We start from the raw sequence: 17,500 nt of genomic DNA on the forward strand, positions 1-17,500 counted from the left end.
TCTATTTTCTATTCTTTTATTTCTAGTTTACTACAGTATAATAGCGTAAATGGGTATATTTATGCTTTTAAGCAGCTGACCGAGTTTATTTAATATTTATTAGTATTTCGCGTGAACAATTCAGCACGCAGAACCAAAACTAGAACGACAGAAAGATAAAATAATCCAACCGAAGCTCGAAAAGCATAACTGAAGGTCAGAAATCTCAGACACCAGCAGGTCGGGAACTAATTCTATTGCAGCAAAAGAAAGGTACGGCCGAGGTAAATATCAAAGTGAAAAAACCCGGAGACCTCTGGCACATCTCTCCAGAAAACTCAAGACATATGGTATTTACATTGACGTTCTCCCATAATTTCACAGACGTCAGAGCTAAACGAGCTGCAGGCCGCTCTAGACTTCAACTACTGAGCATCATTATTCTCTCTGGATTCCTCCGATACAGGTGTGGAACATTAAAGTACCGTACAGCTGCAAAACTACTGGAGATTTCAATGCTTTTGCCATATGTTACGATTATTAGTGTTCTTTTCACCAAACCCCACTTCATATTGCATCTAACAAACCTGAGTTCTTCCTCGTCTTGTTCCGTGTGAATCTGTTATAAAGCACTTGAGTCCGCTGAGACCGACACAGAACAAGCTGACACCTTTCTACCACTTCGACAGTCCACGGGACAGCGACACATGGATTCTCAGTAAATAATTAATACACACCAGACAAAGTGACGGTTTAGTGTCTGAGGTTCGTTTAGAAATAGTGGAAGTGCTGAAGCAACCATCTGGAAACGTTTTAAGGAGTTTCATGGAGTACTTTGAATTGCAGCACAGCACATGAATACGGTAATCATTCTGTATTAAAGGTGAAAGAAGTCTCCAAAGCTGCATTTCATTGATTAAAAAATACAGTAAAAACAGTAAAATTGTGAAATGATATTCCAATTTGTAATAGCTCTTTTCTATGTGAATATCTGTTTAAAAATAATTGATTTCTGTGATTAAAGCTGACATTTTTCATCATTCACTCCAGTCTTCAGTGTCATGCAAACCTCGCTGGGGCTGCTACGACACAGGGTGTTCCAAGCAGGGTGTTCCAAGCGGTTGTTAGGGTGTTCCAAGCGGTTGTTAGGGTGTTCCAAGCGGTTGTTAGGGTGTTCCAAGCGGTTGTTAGGGTGTTCCAAGCGGTTGTTAGGGTGTTCCAAGCGGTTGTTAGGGTGTTCCAAGCCGTTGTTAGGGTGTTCCAAGCGGTTGCTAGGGTGTTCCAAGCGGTTGTTAGGGTGTTCCAAATGGTTGCTAGTGTGTTACAAGTGGTTGCTAGGGTGTTTAGGATGGTTGCTAGCAGGGTGGGATTTGTGGGAGGGGATGGGGGTGCATCCTCTGGTCTATGCATCCTTGCCTCTGCTGAATTATTTTTATCCCTGGTGGGGATTAAATGATTTGCGAAATGCGATTTAAAGTCTGTTGCGAATCAAATGATTCACAAAACGCGATTTTAAATCCTGTTCTGATTTAAATGGTTTGCAATACGTCACCCGACTCAAGCGCAAGCGCAAATAGTTTTGTAACGCAATGGTGAGATTACTTACCTAAAAGAACAGATTCATCATGTGCGTGGTAACAGATCACACTAATATTAGGTTAGGCTTACTTTGGAAAAAAAAAGTTTTCCTCCCACTTTGCTTTTTTCACAAATCGCACCCTGGTCGCTATAGTGTTTAGGATGGTTGCTAATGTGTTCTAGGTGGTTGCTAGGTTGTTTAGGATGGTTACTAAGGTGTTCCAGGTGGTTGCTAGGGTGTTTATGATGGTTGCTAGGGTGTTTAGGATGGTTGTTAAGGAGTTCTGGGTGGATGCTAGGGTGTTTAGGATGGTTGCTAGGGTGTTTAGGATCGTTGCTAAGGTGTCCTGGATGGTTGCTAGGGTGTTCAGGATCGTTGTTGGGGTGTTTAGGACAGTTGCTAAGGTGTCCTGAGTGGCTGCTAGGGTGTTTAGGATGGTTACTAGGGTGTTCTGGGTGGTTGCTAGGGTGTTCTGAGTGGTTGCTAGGGTGTTTAGGATAGTTACTACAACATTTTTGATTGTTATCAATGCTGTGTTGCACAATAATTTTGTGAAAACTGTCATACATTTTAATTTTGAAGATCCCCAGATAAGTAGAAAGAAATTTCTATTTGAAATAGAAATATTTAGTAACATTATAACCGTCTTTACTGTCACTTTTGATCACTTGCATCCTTCATTAATAAAAGTATAAATCTCTTCAAAACAAAAAACCAAAACTAATTTTACTCACACTATTAAAAGGCTGAGCATACAGTATATCAGAGTACTAAAGTATTTGCATCACATGGTTTCAAACTAAGATATTAAACATAACTAGGCACGCCGTTCGTGGTCTGTCAGGTCAGTGAAAGATCTTTTGATTTTCTCTATTGGTTTCACAGAGTTTCTGGACCGGACGTAACCTGTGAAAGCAGATGCTCCGGTCGGGTCGACCGCTGGCGCTCTGCAGAAGCGGAACAGAATTTACGGCACCATCGTGGCGTTTTTATAGTAAAAGATCTTCGACTTCCTCCACTGATTCCACGACAGCTTCCAGAGTTTCTGCTTCAGCAGCTTTTGAGTTCAGCATGTGGTACGAGCGCTTCAATAATGTGCATTTAAACTCACAGAGAGACTCTCAGACCCTTCACTTTATCCACACAGCAATAAATCTGAATCTTCTGATTTCAATTTCGTCTGACAATAAAGATGTCTGAAAGTGACACAGACTGATGAAGTGTCCGCAATTCAGAGTCTAAGCTAAGACGAATAGCATGCATGCACAGCTCAGAATAAAAAGTAATGCATGCAGTAACTCTCAGATATGTCAGAAAAGTCATATTTAATCATTAAACAATGATCAAGTTACATTAAATGGAAATCACCATTTTAATTGAAAAGTATTTAAAGTATTTTATATAGCTCATTTAATATTTTTAAACTAGTATATTATATTATATTTTATTTTATTTTATTATATTATATTTTACAATATTATAATAATTAAGTATATTTTTAATTTACATATTTAGGATTATAATTTTACAACTGTACTGTAAAATTAAATAATTTAATGTTTTTACTGTTTCAAAAAGCTATTTATTACAATAAATAAAAGTGATACACTAAATTAAAAATATTTTTTGTATTATAATACTTTTTAACATTTCTTATTCTAACTTAGTAATAATAAAAGTAAAATAATGTTTTTATATTAATAATAACTAATATATAGTTAATAATTTAGAAGTGTTCTTAAACACTTTTACTTGGTTAAATTCTTTAATTTGTATTATTTCTAAGGCTGATTTATTATTTATTATATTATTATTACTATATGTTTTTGTTTTTCTTTATTTATTATTGCATTGCTGTTTTCTAACGAACATTTTGGTCCGATATGTGCAGCCCTAAAAACACTTTTTAAAACCAGAATCACAATTGTCACATGTAAAAAAACAAACAAACTTAAATGAAATGAATGCAATGCAATTCTATTTTTCGTAACCTCTGCTTACCTTCATTGTGGAGGTCATCTCGCCTCTGCTCCTTGTCCCTTTTAATGGCCGACCTTCTGTAGACCACATGTACGCGACCTTTGACCTCCACCTCCTGCTGGCCTTTCTCCAGCGGCTCGATGAAGAACTCTTCATCATCAGTGCGAATCAAGCCTGCCTGAAACAGATTCATCAGACAAACAGAGGATCAGGGACAAAGCATGTGAAATGAGCATCTTCGTTCATGAATGAGAGCAGGACAAAACTGAGGCCGCGGGGATTGTTCGGGGAGGAAACGGAGGACAGGGAATGATGGCAAGGAAAAGCATTGGTGGTTGCAGGAGCGTCTGCTCAAACCATTGACTGATATTTGATTCGAACTGAGCTTTTAGACTGATCTTCTGCTGAACCACAAACCCCAACAACAACAGACTCTGTTAAAGACCTCTTAAAGAAACGACATCCAAACGGCTGTCACTTTATTAAAAAAGTCCCGTCACATCCCGACTAATCCAAGAAGACATTCCGGTTGTGCAGTTTCTGATGAGATCGTAAGCTCCGCATGCCTGAGCAAATGCCTGGGCTGCTACGGTGTAGGGTTTGGATGGTTGCTAGGGTGTTCTGAGTGGTTGCTAGGATGTTCCAAGTTGGTTTTGGGGTGTTTAGGATCGTTGCTAGGGTGTTCCGAGTGGTTGCTAGGGTTTTAAGTATGGTCGCTAGGGTGTTCTGAGTGGTTGCTAGGGTGTTCTGAGTGGTTGCTAGGGTGTTCCAAGCTGGTTTTAGGGTGTTTAGGATTGTTGCTAGGGTGTTCCGAGTGGTTGTTAGGGTTTTAAGTATGGTTGCTAGGGTCTTTTGAGTGGTTGCTAGGGTGTTCTGAGTGGTTGCTAGGGTGTTTTGAGTGGTTGCTAGGGTGTTCTGAGTGGTTGCTATGGTGTTCCAAGCTGGTTTTAGGGTGTTTAGGATTGTTGCTAGGGTGTTCCGAGTGGTTGTTAGGGTTTTAAGTATGGTTGCTAGGGTGTTCTGAGTGGTTGCTAGGGTGATTAAGATAGTTGCTAGGGTGTGTTTAATAAAATTACAACTGAAATCATGATATGAAAAATTGCAAATTGCTAAAACAATTCAAATTTTTTCTACTGCATTAATATTGTACAATAAAAATGATTAAGATTATGAACAAATAATAATTTAAACTGTGTATTACAAGCAAAGCAATATCATTGATATTTATACAATTATAATTTTTTTAATGTATTAAATTAACAGTACTATTAATTTTTTTATTTTGTTTACATTTTTCTTTAGTAATATTTGTTTATTAAAATAATACTATACTACTACTGCAATTAATAATAATTAAATAATAATAATAATAATAATAATAATAATTAAATAATAATAATTATTATCATTATTATTATTATATTAAATTCATTTTCTTTAGTAATACCTATGTTTATTAAAATAATATTATACTACTACTACTATGATATAATAATAATAATAATAATAATTATTATTATTATTATTATTATTATTATTATTTAACAAGCAAAGCAAATCATTGATATTTACAAAAGAAACTAATATTTTTTTAATTACTATTTTATTATTTATATTACTATTTTATTATTATTTAACAAGCAAAGCAAAAACTGGATATTAAGAAACTAATTAGGATCTTAATCAGAAAATTCACAATAAGATTTTCCAACTCCCCAAAACACACACAAATGTAGATATTGTGGTCAGGAATGAGTTACAATGCAAAGCTTTGTAACTTCGGGTTAGGGGGTTTCTAAAAAAATCCAACCAAGCCAAAACCAATAAACAGTGCCACCATAAAATGAGTTTGGGTCAAGAGTTTGGGTCAAGGCTCAACTGAACATTTGTACGAGTGCAATGCCTTTCCTTTTTGTTTAAAATACCATCAAACTGTCATTTCGGGGCTGAACGTCGCCAAAAAAGGCCAAGAAACGGCAACAAGAAAAGCATCCACAAGCTTTTTTGGCAGGAATGCTATAAATACGCTTTCAGCAACCCAGACCAAAATAGACAGCACTTAACCTGCACTTGACCGACAGGACAAACCACTCCTACCTGGGATTTTAAACTTTAGATATTTGTGTGCAGACTTAACGTCAGCAGAGAAGGAGAGATGCTTGATGATAGGTGTCAGAAGGGACCAGGAAACGCCAAGAGCGACAACTTCCGCGGCTCGTGGAGTGAAAATTGAACTCGGCGGATGGAGCTCTTACCTGAACAAAGGCTTTCATCTGGAACACGAAGACCGTCACGCTGAACGTAATGTAAGCCCAAACGGTCATTATTTTTAATTACGGTAATCTTTGCTGCTGTTCTCCAGAGGAAGAGCCGAGTTCTACGGGACCAGCAAAGCGTTCGGGTTTGTTTAAAGGATGTGGGTTCTAGACAATGCCATAACATTGACCGAAAACACAACTTGCATACGAGATTCTCGCAAAAGAGTGAAAGGTGAAGGGCTCTTTTCACACCAGAAAGTAAACTATCGCATCCTGAAAACCACAGGAGCGAGTTTTGCACGAAAAAGCGTGATTTCAATTTGCTTCAGGACACGGAAAATCTAGTCGAAGCATGCCGAAGCCCACAAGTTCAAGTTCATACGGCGAGGCCACCGCCTGTCCATCATCACGCACCGAGTTCTTCTTGACAATACGACTGAAAAAGCAAACCCGACGCCTCTTTAAGCGCGAACAAACACGACATTCCACATATCAGCTCCAGCGTCTTTGAAGGTGGGTATTTATAACGCAGCGAGACGCCCCGTCCAGGCCCTGCACGGCCGCGAGCGTCTCACACACGCCAGCTAGAAGAATCACACGCCAGCAGAAACAGGAAAACGCCATGCGCTGAAGAAACAGGCTGAACTCGAGCGTGCGTTGAGGAGTCATGCAGTAAACTCGGCACGGCTGCAGGGCAAAGGCTGCACAGAAGCGCTTCTGAAGTGGAACGTATACTGCTTAATGCTGCTCAGAGGTGGCATTTTCTTAGTTATTGTAACTGCATGCTACCGAACAGTAGCGTACTCACTGCAGAACCTCGACTGGTTGAATAGAAACCGATCGTTCCTCTCTAGCGTTCCTCAGAGCGTGCAAAGACTCGCTATTTTGCAGTTTCAGATTTTCACGCAATACTTGTTTTCCAAATATGCGTCCCAAATACGTGCACTTCTCCTTTTGTTCCCAAAACCCGCTCATTTACAAAATATTACCGTCATTGTGTAATGAAGCGTAGTTTTAAAAGCATTTCAGGCGAATGCGGTTTGTTTAAAACTCACTTATTTACGAAGACAGCGCCTGTTCGATACGCTGAATCAGTCTGTGAATATTAAGCATATTAAATATGAATCGTGCACGTCTTTGTTAATGAATGTTTGTTTACTACAGACATGCGTGACGGTGTCGGCCATCTTAGTCAATGAGGACATTAACACACGAACAACATCTCCAGAACCGCTCTGAGAGAACATTACCGTAAAACTAGCGCGATATAGCGTTGTGTTCACGACAACACGTCAAAATAAAAATACAATTCGAACTCTTTAAGCCTATTATTATTTTTCAGTAGGATGTGCATATCCCACTACTACTGGCCTACTAAAACGAAACGTTCTGTTTTCGAGGAATAAAAATAGGAATTTATTCCATGTTTTAATTTTAAGAGTAAGTCGCCTTTGCCAAAAATAACGTTTAATTTTCAGCAATTTTATGTTTCATGCCTTCATTTGACGAGCAAAAATGTAATGCACAAAAAAAGATTACTTTAAGACAAAATGTAATCAATATGTTGTTTTTTGCATTCAAATAATCAGACAGGCCAAAACAAAGAGTTTAGTAACAATAAAAAAAATGACAAAAAGTGTCAAAAACTTTTTGTTAAACTTGATGCAAAAAATATATATTTCATGATTTGAATCAATTAAATATTAACACATATTAATAAATAAAGTTATTCATTAATATTAATAAACAATTTAAATAAAAAATGTAACCAAATTTGGGGATAAACCCCATAGGGCCCTATGTCTCTGTAGTGGTTAAACATGAGTTTTTGGGGGGTCTTAACAGGCATTCGTGGTCTCGTGCATCTTTTATTTGTTGCTGGTCTTATAGTTTTGGAGTTAGATTTAACTTGATTTATTTTGAACTAGACTGTAGTACAGCGTTGACTTTGTTTTTGTCTTTATCTCCTCTGAAGCCTCTTTCAAGATTGCCATTACTGTTCATTAAAACTGACAAAAAAGGCAAAAAAGGTCGTTCATAATTACGCTTTATCGTTGATCTCCACGTTCTCTTAAACACCGTGCCTGGTCAAGACGGTCGAATTGGAACAAAAAGTTAAAAATGAAGAGGGATGTAAGAAAACAGACCAATAGGGATCGAGTCTTCAAATATTTCATTGCATTCAATGAAGTGAAAGGGAGATTTTTAAGTATAATGTGCAATAGATGCAAATGATCCGCGATATAATGTTTAGTACAGTGTTGTGTCTTTTTAGCTGGGTTAATTGTAGAGACTTCATAATTAAAGTTTAAAACAAACCCAATCTTGCAAGCACAATAAAAACGGCGATGCTAATATTGTTTGATGAATGCACAAGACGGCACTGAGACTGTCAAATCAACTGAATCTGTTTCTTACTTAAGACGGAGGTGCAATACTGTACAACAGAGCTGGGTTTTCCAAAAACTGCTCAACAAACAAAAAGACAAAGAGAAGGCCAGCGTCCAGCGGTGAGAAAAACCCCAAATCCTTCTTTATTGTGAGGCCTCGGCAAAACATGCAATTTGAGGGAGATTGTTTGTCAACCTATAATTTGTAGTCAGGAGCTCGGCCTTCTGTTTGAAGTAAACAGTTCTGAGCGCCAAGCATTCGGACAAGAATACGCTTCTACTTCCAGTTCTACATAGACATTCCCAACGATATTAATACCTTTATTCAGCAAGGCTGCAGTTAAACTGGCCGAAGTGACAGCGAAGACATTTATGATGTTACAAAAGATTTCTTTCAAATAAACGCTTGTCTTTTGGCTTAACCTTCTATTCTTCAGACTATCTGTTTCCACAAAAATATTGTTTTCCGCATCGATGGCAATCAGTTTCTTGAGCATCGCGTCACGATGATTTCTGAAGGAGCGTGTGACGCTAAAGACGCTGAAAAATCAGCTTTGATGGCAGGAATACATTTCGTTCGACAATACATTAACATTAACAGCTATTTTGCAATAATATTTGCATGAAAATGCATGAAACTCCGCACACAGGGACATTAGAGGTTAAGGCTTTATTTAGATTTACTTCATATTCAATCAGTAATAATTAGATATTATATCATACGTGACCACAAAAAAAGTGTAGAAATAGCCAACAATATAAGGGTCAAAATTAATTTTCTTTCATGCCACAAATCATCGGGTTAGTATAGATCATGTTAAAATATTTAGTTAATTTCCTACAGTAAAAATATATTAAAACTTAATTTTTTATTAGTAATATGTATTGCTAAGAACTTCATTTGGACAATTTTCCTCAATATTTAGATTTTTAAATAGTTGCACCTCAGCCAAATATTCAAAATAAAAATCCAGTTTAATTCAAAGTCTTTAAGCCTATGACTATTTTTAATTTTTTTATTAAGTCAATGTAAATAAACCCTTAAGCCCTAACGTCATTGTATGCAGTTTCATGCAGTTTCCAGATCTCACGTCCATGCAGGTAAAAATATTGTCTCTTTCGCTCAACAAGGCTGCGTTTGCTCGATTATAAATACAGCGAAATATTATTGCATTTTAAAATAGCTGTTCTGTATGTTAATGTATTGTCGAACGAAATGCATTCATGCAATCAAAGCTGATTTTTCAGCATCTTTATTCCGGTCTTCAGCGTCACACGCTCCTTCAGAAATCATCATAACGTGATGCTCAAGAAACTGACTATCATCGATGTTGAAAACAATATTGCTGCGGAAACTGATATCTGAGCAATAGCTGATATTTAAGCTAAAAGATTAAAAAATCAATGCACAACAACATTTCTGAAGGAAGACAAAAAATGACTAAATGTGTAGTTTTTTGCATTCAAATAAACAAAGAATTTAGTAACAATAAAAAAAAAAAGACAAACTTAATTAATGCGAAAATGTGTTTTTTTTTCTGACTTTGAGAAGGTCAGTGATGTCCTGTCCTATAAAACCATGCATCAAAGAAAGCTTATTTAATCCTGTTTTCAGATGCACAACTCTCGATCTCCAAAAATGGCCCTTTATGACTGGTTTTGGGGCCCAGGGGCCGTAAGCGAACTTTCTTAAGAACGTGTGCAATCCCTCTGAAGTGTGACACTTTCTAACTGAATATCGTGTCGTTCGTAGCGTGCATCGTGTGGAGCGTCACGCGGGGAAGTTCACGCTAATTACGGCCGATCTCAGCCCGCGCTGACGGACAGGGGACGTAATGCTGTCACGCCACGACCTCGTCTCGTAATCCCATCCGTCAACTCCACTACAGCTCAACAGGAATAGCTTCTGTCATCATTTAATCAGCGCTAAACGACATCGAGGTAGACATTTTTACGTTGGTTTACGTTCTTTTATAAAGCAAGTCACTTTGGGTTGCAAACAAAAACGGCGCGAACTGTGATGATTGATTCACGAACAAATGATTCTCATGAGCCGATTCAAAAGAGTTGAAGACGCAGATTGGAGTTCGTAGGTTAGCAGGTAGAATCCGAATCACTCGGTGAATCGTTATGAGCAGCTCGAAACTGACTCACTTTACTAAACCGAGAGTCACTTTTATTTCATATCTTTTATTAGCCCGTGCTATGATTGTATTTTACACATATTCATATATAATGTAAATTATAGACGCATAAATATATACATTTAATAGGATACATATATACATGATTCTTATGAGCCGATTCGAAAGAGTTGAGCAGTCCATAACTGACTCCCTACTAAATTCATTACTAAATCACTACAATTTTACAATAGCCAGGTGGTATATAAAGACAGTTTTAAAAGAAGATAAAAGAATACACATAAAGAATAAAATTACACTCCAAAATCACATTAGAAATATTTTTTTAAGCATTGCTGAACCGAAATGAACAAATCATTCTTATGAGTCTTTTTTTAACGAGTCAGTCAAAAGAGTTCACAAGCAGCTTCGAATTATCAGCTGGTGAATCATATCTACAGTGTTTGATTAGATCGCAAATAACTGCATCTAAAAAAAAAAAAATAGTTTACACACAATACACTGTGTTGTATTTATTATAGGCTATATACATATACACACATGCATGCATTTAAGAAAAACAGCTTATGTTATATTCGTATAATAAAAATGTTCATATATAATAGAAATTATAGACATAAATACATACATTTAAATACATGTTAATATTTAAAAAATACTGTATGAGGAGTGTGTATTTATATACACAGTACACACACATATTATGTAAGAAAAACATTATTTTGGTTGCAATTAATGTAATAATATTTATATAACTTCCATTTATATTTATTTTATTTTATTTTATTTTAATTAAATAGTTTCCCCTTTGTATGTATATATATATATGTGTGTTTTAAAAAAAAATAAAATAAAAAAAAATAAATATATATAAATTATTCTACTTTTTTCTCTTTTGTCTGGAGCCATATATGGTTTACTATGCAAAAGAAAAAAAATACATACACACCAGCTTTAAATAAACAACTTTTCATCAGAAATCCCAAGATAACGAAGTCCGGCTCCTTCTTGTCAGCGGCGAATCTTAAAAACAATCTCGCTTCGGCGAGGAGCGCGTAAACATAAACGCGAGCTAGTGACGGCACGTCCAGATTTCCCAGAATTCAGGGAGGTCCGGCTGAGCCTAGCAACCGCAAAGATCTTGGACGCAGAGATAGAACAGATACGCTTTCATATCGCGACGCATACCCTAACCGGGATTTGCTGTGGGTTTACCACAGAGACGGGCTAAAGTTAGAGACGGCCCAACTGACAGCTGTCACGTCAGGCTTTAAAGGCCGCTTTTAAAATATGCGCGCTCTGAGCATTCGGGCGAGCTTTCGTTCCTGTCTGATTTTCAGCTTGCAGTTGGTCGGGCGGGGGACGCCTTGCGAGCCGAGACGTGCCGGTGTTGACGTTGGCGCGCTCTCAATCGCACGCTCGGCAGCTGATCTATCTTTACCGTGACAGGCGTGCTTCCTCTCCCGCCTGATCCGAGCCATGCCAATGACCTCATAGGCTTGAAGGGGACACCCTGCTATTCCTAAAACCTCGAGGATGTGCTTTCAGACAGCAGCGATTACAGTTATCACAGCCCACGCCGAGAGCAGCCGAGTCGCTGCAGGCCGCGTTTAGAGGCACATGGCCCTCCATCAGCGACTGCGTGTCCGGTCGGAGGCAGATCAAGCAGGACGAACCTTCAAATGACATCCTCTGCGTTGCATAAGAGCTGTAATGTAGGGGCTGTTTGCGTGCATCGATGCGCCGTGTCAATAATGTCATATTCGCTGGATCCTGTAAGGTCAGCTAGAATGAGGTTGGGCTTGACAGACCGTGGATAAGAGCGAGCGAGCGGATCGATGTCGGCTTGTGAACAGATGTCAGAAACAATCAGATGTGACATTCTTCTTTAATCAAAATTGCATTGCAACACACCACCGTTACTTCCGAAGAAATGCGTTAATACAAGCTCGCATTGCCTACAGTGCTTTCAAAAGGATTTCTTCTGAATTTAGCGGGCATTGCAGAGTACCAACAGCCTCAAACTGCACATGAGGCTTGTTTTACTTAGTACTTTTTTCCCAGTCAAAATATCTAAACCTCCTTAAATCAAAATGAGATATTTAGTCTCGTTTCCTAGGGAGAAAGAAAAACTAAATTGAGTGCATTTTGCTAAAACAAGTAAAATGATCTGTGTATATGTACATATATAAAGAACTCTACATGCAGTGCTGCAGACTGAAATAAACATGCATATTTATAAAACAGATTTTATGTTTGCATCTTTCTTTGATGTATTTTTCAGAAGCATTTTCATGCGTCTTGCATTTGAAGCCTAGCATTTGCAGAAAAGTGTGCATCAATCGTTTTGTTTCGGTGCGTACTGAAATGTGTTACACTACTTTGTGCATTAGCACGACTTTTACAGCGACGTTCAGCTTAACTACAGTCAAGGAGAAGAACTTACTGAAGAGAATACTGCACCGAAACTCTACATGCATGATCAGAAATAGACATGCATTGTTTGCACGCTGAAGACATGAGATGTATGTGCGAGAGATACCTGGATAACCACACTTAAGCCGTAGAGCAGTTATCCACATGCAAAACATTAAAAGTTATAATGTTATTCCTTAATCGATCCTTTATTTCCTAAAATGCACAGAAAAGCATGTGAAATACTCATGCATCTAGCTATGCAAAACTGATTTTGTGTCAGTGCATTCTTAAACGCATCAAGCAGGGAGTCATAAAGCAACACAAGCACATGTCGCATGCTCGGTTTTATCACTATAGTGAGCATCGTAAGCCCTTTCCGGCCCAGAAAATCTTACAGAGCAAGTTATTAAAAGTTAGTCAAATTCTTGACCTGTTTGAGTGGCACACGCGTCTGAAGGAAATCCTTTTTTCCACACTGTTAGAGCCGCAGCAGTTCATTACGTTGCGTCACGCAAGTCTGTTGCAAAAGCTTGTCCAGAGATTGGTCTACAAGTCTTCCCCCATGTTCTCTGCTGAATCAAGCATGCAGCGCACGGCATGAACAGCCAAATAAATATGCATGGTTTGCACGGACCATCTCGCATATAGAGATATCCGCGCACAACCAGATTTTATGTCCGCAACTAAGGTGCCACTATTCATTCATCACAAGTGATTAAAGCATAATCGCAATGTAAGACATAACAGTCTAAATGCATCTAGCTGTGCGGCAACAAAAGCACACGTTGCATTCTCAGCTTTGTCGATATAGCGTGCATAAGCATGCCTTTTAGTCCATTTTCTCTTTCAGCTTAACTACGAGAATCAAGTTAAATTGTTAACCTGTTTGAAGGCACACAAGGAAACTCTATCGCCACCATCAGATCTGTTCCAGTCACAACCACGCATTATTTTATGTTGCATTCTAGAAGCCGAAGTTTGCTCTTCACCCTATTTTCTACCGAATTTCCAAAAATCTGAAATAAATATCCGTCGTTTGCATGCTTCAGACATGTGTGAGAAAGACTTCAGGGAGGCATTTGGACCACCTCACGCTTGAGTCTGCCAGCGTTTTAGCTTTCGTAATCGTGTCTGCTACGCTTCAAAGATTCAGCGCCGCCATAAAAGTTCATTTCAGAGAACAAGACGCTGAGTTTAGTAAGCAACCTGTTGTATTGAGTCGCTGCAGACTCAGGAGGTGCAAGGTCCAATAAAGAACGACCAAACTCTCATTTGTCGTGCTTCTCATCAATAGAAACGTGATTTGCAGGAACTGTTTCGATTTCCAGCCTGTTTAGGATGAAATGACTACATCAGCACCAAATTAGTTTATTGACGAAAGAAGCCTTATTGAATTACTAGTCTACTGCTTACTGTACAATACGGCACACTACCTCACTACACTATTCTGTGCATTTTAAAAAGTAGTATGCTGCATTGTCGCACGACCCTCCCATTTATTTCTTCAAATAGTTCAAAGGCATTTCTGAAATCCAGTCTGGCATGGTGAAAAAAATAAAGAGATTGGTTGATTAATCGTGCTTAATGTATAAGGTCAAGAAAAGTGCTGTGCATGATAGGATACGGTTTCATAAAGACACATTTTGCGGGTATTTTATCCAAAATATTAAAAAATGTAACCTTTTCTTAATTTAAAGTCTTTTTTCAAGTGACTTTTTGCTCGAAATGGAAAATACAATCTCCCAACGGGGAAAGCGAAATAATCTTGTTTTCCGTTTGAAACTTTTGCACATTTTTCTTACCACGCTGGCAGATTATTTCGCCCGTTCTAAGCACTAGCTTTTTCTGAAACCGGCCGTAATTGGAATTGCCAAGAAAATCCTTCTTGTTTTAGGAATCGGTAAATATTTTGGCCGGAAACGAGACCCAGAAAAAGTAGGAAAAGCGTTATACGCCATACTCTGCCTCGTTTTCAACCCGCGTTTCAAGTCCGTCCCGTTTCAAACACTGATAGCTGCAGTGTGCGAAAGCATTAACGCTGCGCAAATAAACACTTGTGCTGCCGGCCAGACAGCAGCTGGAGTCCGTCACTTTCATTTTCTCGTCCCTTAACGGTATTCGGTGGAACAGCACAGAACGGCCGTTGTGCTGGGTTCTCGCGGGATCGGCTGCGTCCGGGACAGCGTGTCATTGTCCGCGCGGCCCTGACAGTGATTACCTAAGCGAGTAATCAATGTGGCCGTAATGAATGATCTCATTGTGTGTGGAAACGTGCTGGAGGAACAGAGGCGCTCTGTGCTGCCCCTCGCGGAAATCCCTGCTGCTGATGGGAGTATTGAGTTGCACTGGAAAAGCAAAGCAATTTTCGCTGCCTCCTAAAGCTCTTTGATTAAACTAATAACAGAGGAGACTACAACACAGACGTCCTGTCACAGAAGCGCTGGGCGTGTGTCGAGCGACGACGACCATGATGCACAAACATTTATTTATGTCACGGACTAAAATACATTTGTTTAGCTTTGCGTCTCACACTTCTTCTTTTCTGCCACAATCATCAGTTCGTACGCTGCAATACTGACAGGTTTCCTCCGCATCTTTTCCTCGCAATTCTGTTTTATTATTCTGTTTTTTCACAATATATCCCTCTGACGTTTCATCTTGGTTCTACATTACTGTCTTGCAATAAATAACTCTGCCATTTTAGCTTACAGTTTTTATCTGGCAATTCTTGACTCCCGACTTGACTCTCAACTCCAGATTGTCCAGAATTCTGGCTTTATATTTCGCAATTCTGACTTTTTATCTGAATTCTGAGTTTAAGTCAATCTTAACTTGCAGTTTTGCAATCCTCAGAATTCTAGATTTATATTTTGAAATTCAGTTTATGTCCGAAATCTGATGTTTTCTGGGAATGTTGGCTTTATAACTTGGCTTTGTTTCTATTTTGCAATTGAGGTTACGTCTCGGAATTCTTACGTTTTCTGAATTATGGATTTCTAACAATATTTTTTGTTATTTTATTTATTTATAAGTTACAATTCAGAAATTATAGCTTTGCAATTCTGACGTTTCCCACTGTATTCTGTGTTTTCATATCGCAATCCTTGGCATTCTAATTTCCCATCTTGCAATTCTATCTTATTCTCCAGAATTCTTTGTTTTTTTCTTGGAATTCTGAGCTTGCGTCCCTCAAGCCAGACGTTTTTCCTAATCCTCAGTTTGCGACTTTACAAGCGATGAGTAAACCGACCAGAACGAATCCATAAGAGAACAAAACCAGGCAGAACTCTTGTGAATATTACGTAAGATCCAGAAGGACTGGAATCTACATCCATCTGACAGCTGGACATGTCCAGGAGGGAAGAGGACAATCAGTAAACTCAGTCCGAGTCGTTATCATGAATACTGTACTGCTGGATCCATCTCCATGCAATATGAGCAGCATCTGAGGCCCGAAATACTTCCCCTCCTATGCAGTACATGCCTGAAAACTTTTTTTGGAGAGCAACTACGATGCCCAAAAAAAGCTACTATGATGGCATATTTTTTCATGGTGTTCCAGACAAGAGGAATGTATATACACCCAAAATGCAAGCTCTCAAGTGTTTCATTTAGTGCATTTATCTGTTTGTGCCTGTGGATTTCAACTACAATACAAACCTTTAAAACGTTTTTCTCCGCTATAGCAGCACCAAAACGTAGGGTTTTATTCCTGTTTATATTCTTTTACTGTGAGGTTCGTTCATATTTGACCTGGTTCTTGGAATACTTTACTTCTACAAATATGTTGAAGATTTATTTATCTTTTGATTTATGGGGTGATATAAAGGGAAATGAGCTTTAACGTGTAAACAAAATAAAACGAATGTATGCAAATTAGTGCATATTTGAATTAAATGTCGCCCGATTGGCATATTTAAACATTTGAGCTAGGCCAGTATGGTGGGTGATTGATTGATTGAATTATTGATTAATTGATTGATTGGTTTGTTGGTTGGTTGGTTGGTTGGTTGATTGATTGATTGATTAAATGGTTTGTTGGTTTTTTGGTTGATGGATGGTTGGTTGATTTATTAAATTGATTGATTGATTGACTGATTACTAGGTTTGTTGATTGGTTGTTGGATGGATAGATAGATAGATAGATAGATAGATAGATAGATAGATAGATAGATAGATAGATAGATAGATAGATAGATAGATAGATAGATAGATAGATAGATAGATAGATAGATGGATGGATGGATGGATGGATGGATGGATGGATGGATGGATGGATGGATGGATGGATGGATGGTTGATTGGTTCATTGAATGATTTGGTTTTTTTTGGTTGATTGATTCAATTGATTGATTGATTTATTGATTGGTTTGTTGATTGGTTGATTGATGGATGGTTGGTTGGTTGGTTGGTTAGTTGGTTGATTGATTGTTGGTTGGTTTGTTGTTCGATCCTGTTCATCTGGTGTCTTGACTTGCACATCTATTTACTCACTAAAATTCACTCTAGCTTTGCATTTCACCGATTGTTGAGAATGCATCATATTTTTTGCCAAAGCAGCACACACTTATAACGTTGCCAAGGTTGACATCTCACTATGTTCTGAGCAGTTACTCACCAGTCCGTCACAGTTACTGATGGCCACCGAGGCCCTCGGCATGTCCGTTACATCCCCGGTGAACACACAGTCTCCCAGCATCCGCTCTTTGGCCTGCTCCTCAAAATCCTCCTGCCACTGAACAAAAGCTCCGG

At 38.4% G+C, this 17,500-nt stretch overlaps 1 protein-coding gene across 4 annotated transcripts in view; it reads right to left on the minus strand.

Annotated features, from left to right (window-relative positions):
- The window catches only part of LOC122333444 (A disintegrin and metalloproteinase with thrombospondin motifs 14), a 55,269-nt gene that overhangs the window by 36,436 nt on the left and 1,333 nt on the right, over positions 1-17,500 (minus strand). For 3 of the 4 annotated variants that reach the window (XM_043231050.1, XM_043231049.1, XM_043231048.1), the window contains exons 2-3: positions 17,367-17,500; positions 3,560-3,716 (exon numbers count right to left, since the gene is read on the minus strand). The exon at positions 17,367-17,500 is cut by the window's right edge and continues 246 nt beyond it. In XM_043231050.1, coding sequence (XP_043086985.1) covers positions 3,560-3,716; positions 17,367-17,500 — 291 coding nt within the window. The remainder of the gene's footprint in view (positions 1-3,559; positions 3,717-17,366) is intronic. The other variant, XM_043231051.1, reaches the window with a different exon arrangement.

The sequence above is a fragment of the Puntigrus tetrazona genome, unplaced genomic scaffold, assembly GCF_018831695.1.
Source record: "Puntigrus tetrazona isolate hp1 unplaced genomic scaffold, ASM1883169v1 S000000283, whole genome shotgun sequence".
Lineage (NCBI taxonomy): Eukaryota > Metazoa > Chordata > Actinopteri > Cypriniformes > Cyprinidae > Puntigrus > Puntigrus tetrazona.